This window comes from Schistocerca cancellata, chromosome 6 (assembly GCF_023864275.1).
Source record: "Schistocerca cancellata isolate TAMUIC-IGC-003103 chromosome 6, iqSchCanc2.1, whole genome shotgun sequence".
NCBI lineage: Eukaryota > Metazoa > Arthropoda > Insecta > Orthoptera > Acrididae > Schistocerca > Schistocerca cancellata.
The window spans coordinates 500,161,143-500,179,087 of NC_064631.1; the positions used below are offsets into that span (position 1 = coordinate 500,161,143).

The window sequence follows — 17,945 nt, forward strand, 5'->3', positions numbered from 1 at the left end:
GGCCATAGTGGACAACATTGATTCAATCCAGGAAGATGTGAGGCAGCACAAAATGTACAAACCCCAGAATGGAAAATGATAATAGGTTACACAGCTCTGACTATGATGGCTCAGAGCAGATGGAGAGCTGTTGCTGTTCCAGGCAGCAGTGAAGATGAAACAGACGCTCTCAATCATGAAACAAAAGCCTGTACTGCAAGTTGTACTATTCACAGCTAGATGTCAGTGGCATTGTTGGCCTTAACTCATCATCACACAATCAAATAGCATACATAGATCACAGAAAATACCAGCCAGCACTATTTAATTACTTAATGCTTGTAAAACTTGGTGAGTGAACATGTAAATGGTTTACTCAGTAGAGCTACACTACTGAAATCCAAACTGTGATTTTTTGAGGATATTATTATTGCTTGGGTGAGATGCTAGTCTAGAATACATCATTTGTTCAAAAGCTTTGGAAAGTGATGTCAGCACTGAAATAGTTTGGCAGTTATTGACATCTCTCCCACCATCTTTCATAATAAGGATTTGACAATGGCATATTTCAACTTCTTCTGAAAAAATGCCTTGAGTTAGTGATACGTTACATATTTGCAATAAGACCGAGCTTATTATATGGGAACAAATCTTTAGTACTCCATTGGAAATGCCATCAAAAGGGGACGAATTTTTATTTTTCAGAGAATATATAATTTTCTTAATTTTAGAAGGAGAAGTTTGATACATCCATGTGACTCAATTTTATGAGAGCTGCTTTTTCAGCACACTGCTGTGATTTTTCTCATAAAATCTCTGTCCCTATACTTTCAACTTTAATTAACAAATGATTATTAAATATACAGTATTTGCTCACTGTAACTCATCATGTATAGCCTTTCCACTCAGTTCAATAGAGATGTTATCCTGTTCTGTGGTTGGTCATCCTGTCTCCCATTTCACTATATTCCATACAGGCTTAAATCTGTTGTTGGAATTGTTGATTACTTGCATTGTGCGCATGTTCCTTGATTTTTAAATAACCATTCATAGTAATTGTTGGGAGTTTTTGTACTGTGCAATCTTTGCAGGATCTCTACTTGTTCTTGCCAGGAGATACATTGCCCTTTCTCTTTCACAGGATGCTTTAATTACCTTAGTGATCCACGGTTTTTTTTTTAAATATATATGTTAAGGAATTGATTAAATTTTATGTTACATTTGGTTAATTATAAATTTCATCCCAGGTTATCTCCTGTAAACTATTATTAAGTACATTTGTTCTGGAGTCATTAATTATTATAGCTGAATTCACTGAGGAGAAGCATACTGTAGGGCACTATATGTTATGGTATGTAGCGAAGTATCGGTACATATAAAGATATCTATGTATGTTCGTGAGTTTCAGTGCGAGAGATTCGGCCACAGAGAGCTGTATTAACCGATTGTTAAACAAAATTTCACTTCTTTCTTTAGGGTGCAAATATAGTTTGCATAGCTTAACACGTCGGCGATGGTCCTCACTAACTCTCATTTACCTCTCGATTCATAGATGTTACGCCCCTTTGTTTACCGACTGTCTACTGTTTCACAGCAGAAACAATATTGGCCGCCGCCTCTGTCAACTCTAAAACATGGCGGCCTTTCAATTGGAAAAAGGGAGTAGGTTAGCTTATAGTATACATAAGTGCTCCAGTTTTTCATCATCCTATGTACCTGAGTAAGTACAAACTATTCACCCGGTGTTTCTGTATGATGAATATGAGTACATTTATTCATTCGAGGTGGGGGAATTACGGGAACGATAAGGTAGTTAACCTGTACAGGTATTGATGAATACATATTCCGGAAAGTTGCTTTAGTGAAATTACGTACTAACAAATTTAACTTTGTTCTTTTATGGATATAAGGTTTGAGCAAATTTTGTTTTAGGAATATTCAAGAAGACAAGTCAAGCGATCAGTCGTCCAGGTGGTCATCGGACACGAATAATCCGCCGCAGGTAGCAGTTGCATAGTGAAGGATGTGATACTTGTTTTGTTAATTAAGTAACAGCATTGTTGTACAGTTTCTTTCTCCCCTACAGTATCTGACGCTGAAACTCCAACATTTTGCTATCGTGCTCTCCATAACATTCGGAAAATATGAGAAGACGCATGTTTGCAATCTCAAAAAATTCAAAGTGTTTGGTGGAGTGACAGACGAAAACATGATCGAACTATTGGATAGGTACGTATTTGTAGAAATATGCTCGATTTGTAGGTGTATTATTAATCCAGCACAATCCAATTTTGTAATTAAAACCCCAAGCAATATAAAACCTAAAGTAATATAAACACGTACATTATATGGCGCAAGGTTTAATTAGAGATCTAAAGCAGCTGATTCATAGTACGGGTCACTTCATATGTATATTTGTTTCATACCTTTACAGCGAGCCTGTTACAGTTAGTTTAAACGCTCAGGAGGAGGGCTGTGGGCTCTGCAGTATTTTCTCAGTACAGACCACAATGGCTCAATATTATTGAAAATTCATTGATTTTTTTTTTTAAGAGGCCAAACCATAAGTCTTATTTAGCCTCTTCCTCATCTAACATATTTGTGAGTGGATGTGTTATGTAAGAATGGTGTGTGTGTGTGTGTGTGTGTGTGTGTGTGTGTGTGTGTGTGTGTGTGAGAGAGAGAGAGAGAGAGAGAGAGAGAGAGAGAGAGAGAGAGAGAGAGTGAGTGAATGCTTTGGTGCCACGACCTGCATGTAGTTCCCTATGGGTGCTGCTCAATAGTATTATTATTGCTAGCTAGTTGCTAAAGGTTCTCTAGATGCTTATAAAATTAGGTATGGTCTTGTGAGTGCTGTAAGACTATCAGAAGTTGAATAAATGCCCCAGCCTAACATAAAAACAATTTTGTAGTGTCCTAGTTACTGGTTGTTTTAGAGGAGCCATAGAATGTGCAGAAAACCAAAACAGAATGATTTAAATGATTACAGTATACGCACTATGATTAACATTTGGAAGAGTGAATCCTAATTGTGTTCTCTTTTAGTATCCTTCACACACAAATGTACAACTGTACACTCTTTCCACACCAGTTCTGTCTGTTGTCGGTTTTTAGGGTCGACAGAAGTGTCCGATCCCACGCGTCGGCTTTGACCCGTGACGTAAGGGTGTTGACGTGTGTGACATCATGACCGCGTGGAGTTTGGTTTGTGAGTGTGGCGTGTTTGTAGATGTCGTTGTGTTGTGGTTTGTTGTGCTCTCTGGTGGTATGTTCAGGGTTTCCGTTTGTGTGGTGTAATGGGCTGTTTGCATTTGCTCATTATCCAGAATTGTTAGTGTCAGCTGTATTTGTAGTGGAATTCGTTTCAGTGAGTTAACGATTTTGTGTGGAGGTTAATTCAGTGTTGTTCGCTGTACATTGTGTGGTAATTTTAGTAAAATTAATCGGTTGTTGTTTTTGTTCAGGAATGGATGTGACGGATAAAATTAACAGTGCGCAGGTCAAGGGAAGTGTTCGATCCCAATGTGTGGCTGTGTATGTATTGGGAGATGTTTTTGAGCTATGTAGGCCAGGGGAAGTGTTTGATCCTAATTTATGGGATCAGGAGCTGCTGTTGAGCTATATAGGTCAAGGGAAGTGTCCGATTCCAGGTGATATTGTGTTTAGTGTTATTTGGGAAGTTTTGTGATGTCGTTTTTTTTTCGTCATTTTGTGTGGTTTTGTATGGGGTTGGGGAAATACGGAAGCGTCCGATCCCGCCAGTCTGCTTTGACCCATGACGTCACAAATATGGCGGAAACAAAAACAAACACACACACTTTCCACAAGAAGCTAATGACACTAAAGGGACAAGCGCGGGAAATGGGGTGTTTTGGGTGGGGGGGACAAACTAAATATAAACAAATTTAGACGCCTTGCGTAGCTACAACGTGTAAGTGAAGACAGCCATGCATGAATACCCACCCACCTCCCCAGGGGTCGTAACCCCTGCAACCCATAGAAGATAAAGATGCTTCAGTAGCTGATTAGTGTTTTTTGTCTTTTTTTTAAAAAAATTCTCACGGGATAGAACGAACAGATCAGAAAGATAAATATAATAAACTAAAACAGAAATTGGAGGAAACAGATAATTAAAATAAGTAATAAGTGTTTTTAAATTTAAAAAAAAATCTCACGAGATAGAACGAACAGATCAGAAAAGTAAATAAAATAAGATAAAACAGAACTAGAGACAGCCACACTCAAACCAAACTCCGCGCCGTCATGACGTCACACACGACAACACCCTTACGTCACGGGTCAAAGCCGACGCGTGGGATCGGACGCTTCTGTCGACCCGGGGTTGGGTGTCTAAATTTGTTTATATTTAGTTTTTCCCCACCCAGAAACACCCCATTTCCCACACTTGTCCCGTTAGTGTCATTAGGCTTTTTGTGGAAAGTATGTGTGTTTGTTTTTCGATGTATTTTCATCCTCATAATGTGTACGTACCGACTTTATACGCGCCATATTGGAATTGTGGTTTATGGTCATTTCCGCCATATTTGTGACGTCATGGGTCAAAGCAGACGGGCGGGATCGGACGTTTCCGTATTTCCGGTTTTTATTATATTATGAATGTACACACAACAGTACACCGGTGTGCCAAGATTAGTAAAGTTGGTGTGGTAAAGTTGTCTGACTCCACTGTCGAGCTATGTTGATTATCATATGGAGTGAATGTCTTTGCTGGGTGACGTTAAAATTTTTTAACATTGTCATAAGCACATGATGATAGAAAAAAAGACGACAATGCTGAAATAGTGCCCATCATAAACATATGTTGTTGTATGGACTAATGTAAAAATAAACTCATATGGCCAGTGTTTGGTGTTTTTTTTTTTTTTTTTTTTTTTTTTTATACTGTAATTCCCACCATAAAGTTTGGGAAAAGTCAAAATCAGGGTGAGTTTTGGAGGTACTTGTGCTGCAGTGTTGTCAGCACTCAAGTTGAGGTCTGATGGGAACAAAAAGTGGTGGTTCAGCTGCTGGTTCTATGCAGCAGATGAGAAAACAGTGGACAGATGAAATGTTTCGTAACAAGGGATGTGGGAATATTGCCACACTCATTGACTGGCAACCAAATTATCATCTTTCAGCCTTACTTAGACCTTGGGCTTTGCTATGGATTATAATGTCCGTACATAATGAAAAATTCAAATGTTTATTATTACATTGTTTGCACTATCTCATAGTTTAGATAACGCTAAAATAAATGTGTAAGGAAAACTTGCTTCATATTTGTATATAAATAGTACTTACCTTGCAAAGTTGGGCTCAGTATCAGGGCTGCTTAGTTTGTTCCTGTGTAACCTATTGAAAAGAATTTGCCTTTGGCTCGTTACAACCTTGTCTTTTGTGATCAAGTTCTGTACCGACTGACCTATCTGAACATGACTCCTGGCCCACGGCCCACCCTCACAGCCATACTTCTGCCATTACCTTGTCTCCTATGTTCCGAGGCAAAGGCTTAGATCCCAGGTTCAGGTCTGGGGCTGGTGTGGTGTAATATGGTGATTCTGAGGAATAACGTGTTCCACTTCTAACCACATAGGCCAGTGAAAGATATTGATGTAAACCAAAAACATTTGTTTAGGTACTTCTGAAGTGTAGAGCATCCTGCTGTGCATGCTCTGGTTTGCCATATGTGTAGAGTAATGTAAAGGACAGCATCTCAGAACATTGACTAGGTGTGCTGCTGAATGCACATCTCCACCTGGTGTGGAGGCCTACTTGTACTTTGACATCATAGTTTGGGGGCACCTTGGAAGTCTCAGAACAAAGGGCACAGGTGACAATGTCAGTGCCTGAACAACTGAAGATCATAAATGAGAACTGTCATTCTGTTTTGAAATGTCAAATTGGTAGGAGCTACTAGTTAAGAGATACCTGTTCAGCCACAATTCTGACAGAAGCTGCACAGGGAAGCATTGCATGTAAAATACAGAAAACTTACCACAAAGCTGTTTGCATCATTTAGTAGCCTGAAAATAACAGAGCTGCCTTTCAGCACTTGCCCACTACAGAAGGTGAAGAAGTAAACACATCGGGGTCCAGTGGCATTGCATAGCACGTCCACTACAGAAAGTAACTTCAAGACCAGTGACTGCAAGATAATTACGTGGTGAAAGTTGGCACATATATCGATGGGGTGACAGAACACCTATCGAGTGGAAAGCTTAACAAGAAAAGCACATACATAACACTTCATTTTGGCACACCAGTGCAGGATGTGGATTAAAGGTACCAAGAGCTGAGAGCTTTAAGAATAATAAGAATAATATTCAGGAATTTTGAGGAAAATAATGGAAGAAGATAAGATATTGCCCAGAGCAGCCCAAGTCAATAACCACACATGGTGGTATTACCTAAATTTTTTTGAACATTCAAGAAGAAGTAATGGAAATTCAGGTAGAAATATCAACTGTATAAGAAGAAGAAGGGATTGCTATTGATCTTAAGGATGACATACTGAGTTGCAGACATGCACAGTGAATAGACTGTTATGATTTGGCTTTTGGCCAAAGCCTTCTTCAGCCTTCTGGAATAGGCAGGCTTAGGGAAATGATAGCACAGTATGGGTGGAGGGAGAGAAGGGCACTGTCTGGTGGAGCCTGCAGGGACTAGATGTACATCTACATCTACATCTACATCCATACTCCGCAAGCCACCTGACGGTGTGTGGCGGAGGGTACCTTCAGTACCTCTATCGGTTCTCCCTTCTATTCCAGTCTCGTATTGTTCGTGGAAAGAAGGATTGTCGGTATGCCTCTGTGTGGGCTCTAATCTCTCTGATTTTATCCTCATGGTCTCTTCGCGAGATATACGTAGGAGGGAGCAATATACTGCTTGACTCTTCGGTGAAGGTATGTTCTCGAAACTTTGACAAAAGCCCGTAACGAGCTACTGAGCGTCTCTCCTGCAGAGTCTTCCACTGGAGTTTATCTATTATCTCCGTAACGCTTTCGCGATTACTAAATGATCCTGTAACGAAGCGCGCTGCTCTCCGTTGGATCTTCTCTATGTCTTGTATCAACCCTATCTGGTACGGATCCCACACTGCTGAGCAGTATTCAAGCAGTGGGCGAACAAGCGTACTGTAACTGTAGTTATGACTAATGCCAGGCAGGAGGCTGTGGGGCAGGGAGGTGGTGGAGGAAGGGATGGAAAAGGAGAGGAGCAGGAAAGGGAAAGATGAGTGGGATTGTTGGCAGAAGGTGGTACACAATGAGGTTGAGAGTACGTGAATAGGGAGAAGGTGATAGGGCAAGGGGGGGGGGGGGGCAAAACTGATGGCTGGAGGTTGTGGGTACTGTAGGTTACCGTAGGCTGAGGCTGGGATAGTTACGGAAGCGAAGAGTATGTTCTAAGAATAACTTCCATCTGTGAAGTTCAGAAAAGCTGGTGATGGAGGGGAGGATCCAGAAGGGGCCAAGTTGTGAAGCCTCCATAGAAATCTCACATGATATATGCCATATGTCATGCCACAAAGTGGTTTACTTTGCTTTTGACCACATTTTTGTAGTGGCCATTCATCCTGATGGACAGCTGTCTGGTAATCTTAACAACATAAAACGCTGTGCAATGATTGCAGCAGAAGCTGGTATTTGACAGCTGTTTGGTAATCATAACAACATAAAACGCTGTGCAATGATTGCAGCAGAAGCTGGTATTTGAGACGGCTGCTTTCACAGGTGGCCCAGCCTCTGATGGAGAATAATAAGCCTATGACAGGAATGGAATATGAAGTGCTGGGTGGGTGGACTGGGCTGATCTCGCTCCTGAGTGTTCCCTAGGAATGTAATTCATGTAGCAAAATGTTGGGATTGGCAGTGGATATGGATGGACTAGGATGTTGCGGATTTGGGTGCGCAATAGAACGCCACTTTAGGGATGAGAAGGTTCTTAGGTAGGCTGTCGCTCATCTCTGTGGCTGGTAATAGATAAAGCCCTGACCAAGGTTGTGTGTGGTTCATTTGTTACAATCTAGGGTGTTATTAGTGAAGAAGGGGGCACTCCTTTGTAACTTGTTGGGGTGGTGGGAGGACCAGGAACGTGTGGGAAACTGGCAAGGGAGATAATTTGTAGACTTGGTCTGGGAAGTTGTGCCTGTCTGTGAAGACCTTGGTGAGACCTTCAGCATAGTGAACAAGGGAGCTCTTCTCACTGCACATTTGATGTACCTGGGTGACCAGACTGTATTGGAAGCATTTTTGGTGTGGCAGGGATGACAGCTGTAGGAATGCAGGTACTGTTGGTGGTTCATGGGTCGAATGTGGACAGAGGTGTGGGTGTATCCATCAGAGAGGTGTGTCTTGGCCCTGAGTCCAGATCATGAAGATATTATCAGTGAACCTGAACCAAAGTAGAGGTTTGGCATTTTAGGATGCTTGGAAGGTCACCTCTAGATGGTCCATAAAGCCATTGGAGGGTGTCATGTGGGTGCCCAAGGCTGTGCTGCAGATTTTTATGCATGTCCTGCATGAATCCAGGCTCTGCTGCAATCATTGCATTTTTTTTTTTTTTTTATTGGTGTGACTACCAACCAGCTGTCCACCAGCATGAATGGCCACCGCTAGATTGTGGCCAAGAGCAAAGAAGACTTCTCTGTGACACAGCATGAAGACGGACACTATGCGCTTGTTTTCAGTGGCTGCTTAACAAGCTGGGCCATCTGGATCCTACCATCCACAACCAGCTTTTGTGAACTGCGCAGATGACAGTTATATTTCCAACACATTCTCTGCTCCCATAATTATCCTGGTCTCAGACTATGGTAACATGTTGTCCCCACACCCTCCACTCAACAGGTTCTGCCCACTCTGTCATATCATCTCCTCCCCATTCTTGTCCCCTCACATTCATATGCTGCTCTCTGCCAACACACCTGCCCATCTTCCACTTTCCTGCTCCTCTTCTTTTCCACCCCCTCTCCTCTTCCCCAACTCCCTACCCCACAGTCTCGTAACACTGCACTTGGCAGTCTTTATGCCTTAGCTTAGTACCCGCATGCTCCACCAGGCAACATTCTTCTCCTTCGCTGACTTGAAGATCCTTTTTGACGCTGTTGTCATGTGATACCCTCATCCGACCTCCGTGTTGCTGGTGTGCATAACCCATTGTTTTTCTGCCCTGGACTCCATAGGCTGACATCAGAAGAATGCCGACACTTCTGTAGGCCTCATGGAGCAGGATCCTCCTGCCTCTGTGCCCTGTAGCAGCGAGTCTTCGAATGCTGGCATTTCACAGTCGCTGAGGTGACACTCCTTCATTTCTTCCTCATCATGACTCTCATCCAATGAAACGTTTGCAGCTTTTGAGCCAAAAAAGAGGATTTATGGCTGTTCTTAAAATTGCAGCGTCCACTTGTTCTCTGCCTTGAGGAAACAAAATTGCGTGCTCACAACCGCTTTGAGCTCTCACATTTCTCCCGGACTGTTTCGACCTGTTCCCCGAGGTCAGCATTCCATTCATAGGGGAGTCGTACTGCTCATACAGGACAACATTGACAATCAACCCATCTGCCTGACTACCTGCCTTCAAGCTGTTGCAGTTCGCCTTTTCCTTCCTTGCATGACCTTTGCACCGTTTACATCCCTCCATCATACAAAGTCACCAGGGCAGGCTTCTTCCAGCTTATTGGATAGCTACCTCACTCATTTCTGCTGCTTGGTGACTTTAGTGTGCACCATCCCCTTAAGGGTTCTTATAGAACATGTCCGAGAGATGCCCTCTTGGCTGACTTTCTCAATAAACTTAACCTTTTCTGCTTTAACACAGGGGCTGCCTTGTTCCTATTAGACTCCATGCACACCTATTCCCATTTGGATCTAACCTTCTGCACTGCCCAGTTTGCCCATTATTTTGGGTGGTCTGTTCTCCCTGACACATACTTGAGTGACCATTTCCCATGTGCTATCAGTTTGCTGACTCCTATCTCACCTCCATGCACACCAAAATGACAGCTTACTAAGGCTGACTGGAGGCTTTAGTCCTCCCTGGTGACCTCTGACAAACAACATTTTCCCAGTTGTGATGACCAGGGGGAATAACTTACAAACATTATCCTTACCGTCACAGTACATTCCATTCCTCACACTTCCTCTTTACTATGCCGTGTCCCAGTCCCTTGGTGGACTGAGGCATGCTTCGGTGCAATTAGAGTGCGGAGACGTGCTCTCCGTGTTTTTAACCATCATCCTATGATGGCAAACTGCATTCATTATAAACAGATGCATGCACAGTGTCATCGCATTCTTCAGGATAACAAGAAAGCTAGCTAGATTTCATTCACTAGCTCGTTTAACAGTTCCACTTGCTCTTCCATTGTGTGGACCAACCTCCGACGGTTCTCTGGGACCAAGATCCATTCCCCAATTTCTGGCCTGACAGTAGCAGATGATGTCATTGTGGACCCTATTGCTATCTCCAACACCTTGGGCTGCCATTTTGCGGAGATTTCGAGCTCCTCCCACTATCACCCTGGCATCCTCCAGTGGAAACAAGTGTAAGTGGCTCGGGCAATAACCTTCTGACTCCGAATCATGAGTGCTACAGTCCTGCCTTTACTATGAGGGAGCTACATTATGCTCTCACTTCATCCTGATACTCTGCCCCAGGCCAGATGCTGTTCACATTTAAATGTTGCAGCACCTTTCTCTTGTAGGCAAGCACTTTCTGCTTAATATGTACAATTCCATCTTGGCAGAGTGCATGTTTCCCAGACACTGATGTGAAGCCACTGTCATACCCATACGTAAGCCCAGTAAGGACAGACAGCTTCCTTCTGGCTACAGCTCAGTTTCTCTCACCAGCTGTGTTTGCAAGGTGATGGAATGTGTGATTCATGCCCGGCTGGTATGGTGGCTCAAGTCTCGCAATTTACTAACCATTGTACAGTGTGGATTTTGAACATGGCGTACTGCAGTTGACCATCCCGTCACTTTGTCCATCCCTGTCATGAATGGTTTTCTGTGGAAATGTGGTCATGTTTTTCAATTTAGAGGAAACGTAAGACACATGCTGGAGGATTGATATCCTCCGTACTCTCTACACGTGGGGCTTTTGTGGCTGCCTGCCCCATTTCCTTGAGAAATTTTTAAAAGACTGAGTTTTCAAGGTATGTGTGGGTTTCCCTTGGACACCTTTACCAGGAAAATGGTGTGCCTCAGGGTTGTGTCCTGAGCATCGTCCTGTTTGTCGTCGCCATTAACCCTACAATGGTCTGTCTCCCACCAGGCGTCTCCAGTTCCCTTTTTGTTGACAATTTTGCCATCTATTGCATTCTCCACAGACTTGCTTCATTGAGCAGTGTCTTCAGCGATGTCTCGATTTATTTATTTTTTTTACTCGTGGAGCATTGACAATGGCTTTTGTTTTTCCACTGATGAAACTGTTTTTATGAATTTCTGGTGGCCCAATTGGTTTTTCCATAGTCTTTGCATCTTGGGCCTGTTTCTCTTCCGTTAATTGAAACTACGAAATTTGTGAGGCTCTTGCTTGATCGGAAACATTCTCGTCCTCCCATGTGTCTTACCTGGCAGACCTCTGTATGTTGTCCCTCAGTGTCGTACATGTCCTCAATGGTACTTCCTGGAGTGCAGATCGAACCACCATCCTCCGTTTGTATGGTCCATTGTCCATTCAGAGCTAGACTACGGGTGTTCCATTTCTGCATCTGCATGTCCATCCCTCTTACGCTGTCTCAATACTATCCACCATCGTGGCACCCATTTGGCCACTGGCGCTTTCTACACTAGCCCATTTGAGAGTCTGTATGCAGTAGCTGTCATACTACCATTGTCCTATTGCTGTGACTTTCTCCTCGACAGATGTTTATGCTGTTTGTCTGCCATGCGTGGCCACCCATCCTATTCCTCCTCCTTCAATGACTTTTTTGATCACCAGTATGAGGCCCGTCCCTCTTCTCTGTTAGCTACTGAAGTTCGCTTTCGGCTCTTGCTCTGGCAGCTTAACCTCATGCTACCTGCCACTTTCCCAATAGGTGTGAACCCTTCACCACCTTGGCTTCATGTGGCAGTCCATGTTCACATTGGCCTTCATTGGCTTACTAAGGACACTACTCCAGTCTTGCTCTACCACCTTCAGTTTCACAACCTTCGCATGAAATTTCGCAATAGTACCTTTGTGTACACTGATGGCTCTTCGACAGACCTTGGTGTCAGGTGTGCCCTTATTATAGGCGCTGATATTTTTTGGTATTTCAGTGTTTACAGCAGAGTCCTTTGTCTTCTATCAGGCCATGCAGTACATCCGGCGACACAAGCTTTTAAATTGTGTCATCTGCTCAGACTCTCTAGGAACACTTTGAAGCCCCTGTGTGTTGCACACCACATCCCTTAGTGCAACAGGTCCAGGAAAGCTGTCACTTGCTCACTCTTGATTGGAGCTACTGCGATCTATATGTGGGTTCCTGGTCACGTCAGTCTGGCAGGAAATGAGGCTGCTGCTAAGACTGCAATCCATGTACCTCAGCTGCCTAGTTCATATGTTCCCTCAGAGAATCTCTGTGTTGCCATCTGTCAGCAAATGGTATCACTTTGGCATCACCACTGGTCCTCCCTTCATGGGAACAAGCTCCAGGTTATTAAGACTCTCTCAGTAGTTTGGACAACCCATTTTAACTAGGTTGTGTATTGGTCACTGTCTCTTTAGCCATCGCCATTTGGCATTTTTTAAGTGGTGCTCCCCCACCACTTTGTGCACAGTGTGCCCAACTTTTGACTGTCCGCCATTTCTTGTCAGAATGCCCTTTTTTTAACCACTTACATTCCCGTTTGTGTTTTCCATCTGAGTTATCAGCTGTTTTAACGAATGATGTGCGGGCTGTCGATCGTATTTTACTTTTTATTTGTCATAGCAATATGATGAAGGCCATTTGATTTTTTTGTTCTAGAGCACTAATTCTCTATGGCATACTTTATGGATGTTTCTCCACATCTCTGTTTTTAGCTGTCTCCTCTCCCGTCGATTGGGATTGACGTCTAGTCATTTTTAACTTCTGTTTTTGTCTTCGTGTCCTACAGTTTTGACATGGGTGCATATGAACCATACTGTTTTTGCTTTGCACCCTAAAAAAAAGCAAGTAACATAATAAAAGATACTACATACTGAGTAATCCACTAAAGTTGTATATTTTTTAATGTTAATGTGCTGCATGTGCTGAGGGACATTGCTGTGACTTGTCTGGCGGTTCAGCTGCTGATAATTCCCTGGTTGACAGAGGATTTATGTCTTATAAATTTTTTATGCTTAGTGCAATTGAAGCTTCAGAGGAGTGCATGTAGACACTATCAGTGATAGCCTAGAACATCATGTTCATCATAGGCCAAAGAGAAATCTGATGCAGGAATGTTCCAAGCTAAATGTCCATAGCCTAAGTTCCAGTATTAGAGTTATAAGTAAACAACCGAAGAGCAGAATTGAGAAAAAGTCCACAGCAATGATTCATAACAGTTGTAGCAATAAGCTATGGATGACAGCCATAGCAAATACAACACTGAATGTGAGCTGCAAAGCTTCCCACTTTATGTGCAGGCCACTGCCAGAGGTGTTGCTCATGAGACATTATGACAGCAGCGCTTCCGACAACTTGTGGCGTCTAGCACTGGCAGTGCCTTCAGTGGTGGTTGAAAACAAATTGCAGTCTGGTGGAGATACCAAACAGAGTGCACTGTGCATACTTAACCACTGCTATTGGGTGTTTTGAGAAAATGATTTTTTGTTATACTCTTCCAATTTCTCAAAACCTCCCAATGAAAATTAATTCTTGGCAATTTGTATCCCAGTATTTACTTCCAAATTTGGGTAAAGCTGTGAAATAGAACTGTGCCCAAAAGAATGGCTTAGCTAGGCAATCCGGATGATTCAGAGTCATTTGACTGTATTTGAATATTGAGGCAGTGTCCAGTAGTGCATGGATCACATTGGCAATGCAATCCACCATGATGCAGATGCATTTACACCAAAGTCTTCAGGGCAGTTGAGAAGCCATCTTGCACGCTGTTGGAATGAGCAATGCTCTCCAATTTGGGGCAGACTGGAGACTCCACAGAGGTTCAAGTGCAGGTAATCTGCTACTAATACTACACCCTTTCAGTTGTGAGAGCAAAATGGTGTAATATTAGCCAGGAGAGCAGCAATTTATTAACCTTATCAACCATTGCATCAGATCAGTACATATTAGTGAGGCCATTGTAGGAATTTCTGGGAGGATTGCAAGGTGAGTTTAGTAATGTTATGGTGAGGTGTGTTCTCCAGACCAGACCAGCAAAGGAGACATAGCTGAGACAATGATGGAAACTTTGCTTTAACCATACCAGACAGCATTCAACCATCTGCCACAGGCAAGAGGAGTGATGGGGGTTTCATTATTTCTTCTTCTTCTTCTTATTCTTCTTCTTCTTGGTTGACTCTACAGTCCTTGAAGAACCTTGGCCTCCTGTATCACCTGCCTTCATTCTTCTCTGTCCATCGCCTTCCTTCTCCAATTTCTTATTCCCATCACCTTTAGATCTTCTTTGATATTGTTCAGCCACCATTTTCTGGGTCTACCTCTTCTCCTTCTCCTGTCAGGTTTTCCCATATAAACTTTCTTGACACTCCAAGTTTCTGGCATTCTCTGTACATGTCCTGCCCATCTTATTCTCCCTGCTTAATTTTAACAACAATATCCATCTGTCAAAAAAGTTTTTGTAATTCTACATTTGTCCTTACTCTCTAGCCATCTTCCTCTCTCACTGCCCCAAAAATCCTTCTCAGTATCTTTCTTTCCCATATCAATAACCAGTTCTCCTCTTTTAATGCCAATACCCAGCTTTCTGATCCAGATATTACTGTAGGTCGTAATATGATAGTGTATATTTTGATTTTTGTATTCCTACTAACATTCCTGGAGTTAAATACATTCTGCAAGGCAAAACAGCAATGATTTCCACTCACTATACTTTCTTGAATTTCTACTGCTACTTTATTGCCCTCCATTCTTACAGAACCTAAATATGTAAACATTTTCACTCTTTCATATTCTTTCCCATTCATTACTATTGAATTCTTTTGTCCATTTATAGTGGGCTCCCCCATCACCATATACTTTGGTTTGTTTATGTGTACTTCTAAACCTACTTCTTTTGCTGCTTCCTGTAACGTATCGTAGTTCCCCCTTTAGTGCCCTTACATTCCTTACCATTAATGCTATGTCATCCGCATATGCTATCACTTGAACTTGCTGATTAAGTATTGTTCCTCCTGGGTTTATTGGCATTTGCCGCATCATCTATCTAAAACTAAATTATTATATCTGAAAGAAAGATGATGAGACTTACCAAACAAAAGCACTGGCAGGTCGATAGACACACAAACAAACACAAACATACACACAAAATTCAAGCTTTCGCAACAAACGGTTGCTTCGTCAGGAAAGAGGGAAGGAGAGGGAAAGACGAAAGGATGTGGGTTTTAAGGGAGAGGGTAAGGGGTCATTCCAATCCCGGGAGCGGAAAGACTTACCTTAGGGGGAAAAAAGGACAGGTATACACTCGCACACACACACACACATATCCATCCGCAAATACACAGACACAAGCAGACATAAAACTAAATTAAGTAGCGTTGTAGAGATCACATCCCCTGTCGTAGCCCCCTCTGTACTTGGATTTCACCAGAGAGTTCTTGCTCTATTCTTACTTTACAAACTGTTGCCTTCATTGTCATTTCTGTTAAATTGACCAGTTTTAGTAGGATTCTAAATTCTTTCATGATCTGTATAATTTTCTTCCTGTGTAGGCTGTTGTACACTTGCTTAAATGGGGGGACTGATGACCTTAGCTGTTTAGTCCCCCTTAAACATCCCAACAACCACCACCACCACTTGCTTAAAATCAATGTACAACTGATGTAGTTGCTTGTCATACTCATAAAACTTCTCTAGCATTTGTCTTAATAAATATATCTGATCCATCATGGATCTGTTTCTCCTAAATCAAGCCTGATAGTTGCTTCTATCATCCCTCCAAGTCTGGAGGCTAAAATTTTACAAAATATCTTATATGTTACGTCCAAGAGAGTGATTCCACAATAATTGCTACATTGACTTGTCGCCTTTTTTATGTAATAGGCAGATAATTTCCATGTTCCAGTCCTTAAGCATTACCTCCTTTATCCATATTTCCTTTATCAATTCATGAACTGCCTCCTCCACTTTCTTTCCCCCACATTTTAATAATTTGGCCTCTGTGCAATCTTCTCCTGCTGCTTTATTTTTTTTTAGGCTCTTGATAGCATTCTTCACTTCCTCTAGCTCTGCTACTGCTTCCTCTTCCTGATCCTCTACATCTAACTCTGATTCCAATTTTGAGACCTGTTCCCTTTCATTCTCAATCATGGTTCCTTCTTCTTTATCCCCTGCTTTCCCAAATATCGTTCAGTTAGATTTCCGTCCTTATCCTTACAGAAAACTGCCCCAGGTTGGAAGCCTTTCTTCAAATCTCTTGTTCTTTCATAGAGCCTTCTGATCTATGTATTGTCTCCCATTTCGTCCAGTTGCTCTATCCTTCTCCTTTCATGCTGCCTTTTCTTTACCCTACACAGATTATCTGCTCTTTTCCTCTTTTCTCTGTATTCTTCTGCCACTAACCTCGTATTCCTTTGCAACATTGTCTGTCTTGCTTCATTTCTCTCGTGTATTACCATTAAGCATTCCTCATCAAACCACTTAACCATCCTTTTGTGTTGTTCTCTCCCCAGTATCTCTTCTGCAGCTACACTAATGCCCGTTTTCAACAACTCCCATTTAGTTTCCGCATTATCTTCATTTCCTGTGTTTCTCCCTTCTTCCAATATCTCTTCTAGTTTCTTCCTATATTCTTCTTATGTTTCCTTCATTTGGAGTCTTTGTATATTGTTTCATTCTTATTGTATTCCTTTGGTTTCTTACCAAATCTATCTTCTGCCTATATCTAATTCATACTAAGTAGTGGTGTGTGTCTCCATCTGTCCCTCTGCAGCTGCTAATGCCCATAATATCTGATGCATGCCTTTTGTCTATGAGTACGTGATCTATTTGGTTTCTTGTGTTTCCATCTGGTGATACACATGCACATTTCTTAATATCTTTCCTTGGGTGATAGGTGCTTTTCATTATCATGTTCTTCCCACTGGCGAAGTCTGTCTGAGCCCATTATCATTACTGTCATTTTGTAGGCTTTCCTTTCCTGTTATACTTCTGTATACCTCTTCTTTCCCTATTCTTGCATTTAGGTCTCTTACGTATAATTTTCACATCATGCCTTTGAATTTTACCAATTTCTTTTTCCAATTTGGCGTAAAATACATCCTTTGCATCTTCATCTGCCTCCTCTGTAGGGGCGTAGACATTTACTATTGTAACATTTAAAAAAAAATTGCCCTTATCCTTAGAGAACACATTCTGCCACTTATTGCCATAAAACCAATAACATTAGCCTTCATAGACCTATGTAGAAGGAAACCAGTGCTATAAAGGCATGTATCTCCACCACTATAAATCATTGTGTGTTCCCCCGATGCTATCATTCCTTGCCCTTTCCATCTAGTTTCTTGTATTGCTGCTATTTTGACTTGATACTTATCTAGTTCATCACATTCCAGGTGGCTATCCGAATATGTAATGTCCACAGTAAGAAGTCTGTTGCAACGGTCTTTATTTGCAGAAGATTTTATGTTTTTTTTTTTTTAAGTCACCCCACAATAAAGAGGATGTTCTTTGCGAACATTCACAATGAATATTAATCCTCCAGACTTTGGAATGAGGGACACCATTTTGTATTTTAGAAATTTGCAAGGGTGCTAGGTCTTGTTCTTAATAATACGCATCACTTCCAGAATGAATTTTCACTCTGCAGCGGAATATGCGTTGATTTGAAACTTCC

At 42.0% G+C, this 17,945-nt stretch overlaps 1 protein-coding gene across 2 annotated transcripts in view; it reads left to right on the top strand.

The window, feature by feature from the left end:
• Positions 1 to 1,594: 1,594 nt before the first annotated feature.
• Positions 1,595 to 17,945, top strand: part of LOC126191553 (muskelin) — a 155,152-nt gene continuing 138,801 nt past the window's right edge. For both annotated transcript variants that reach the window (XM_049932462.1, XM_049932463.1), the window contains exons 1-3: positions 1,595 to 1,699; positions 1,912 to 1,981; positions 2,066 to 2,208. In XM_049932462.1, coding sequence (XP_049788419.1) covers positions 1,614 to 1,699; positions 1,912 to 1,981; positions 2,066 to 2,208 — 299 coding nt within the window. In that variant the 5' untranslated portion in view covers positions 1,595 to 1,613. The remainder of the gene's footprint in view (positions 1,700 to 1,911; positions 1,982 to 2,065; positions 2,209 to 17,945) is intronic.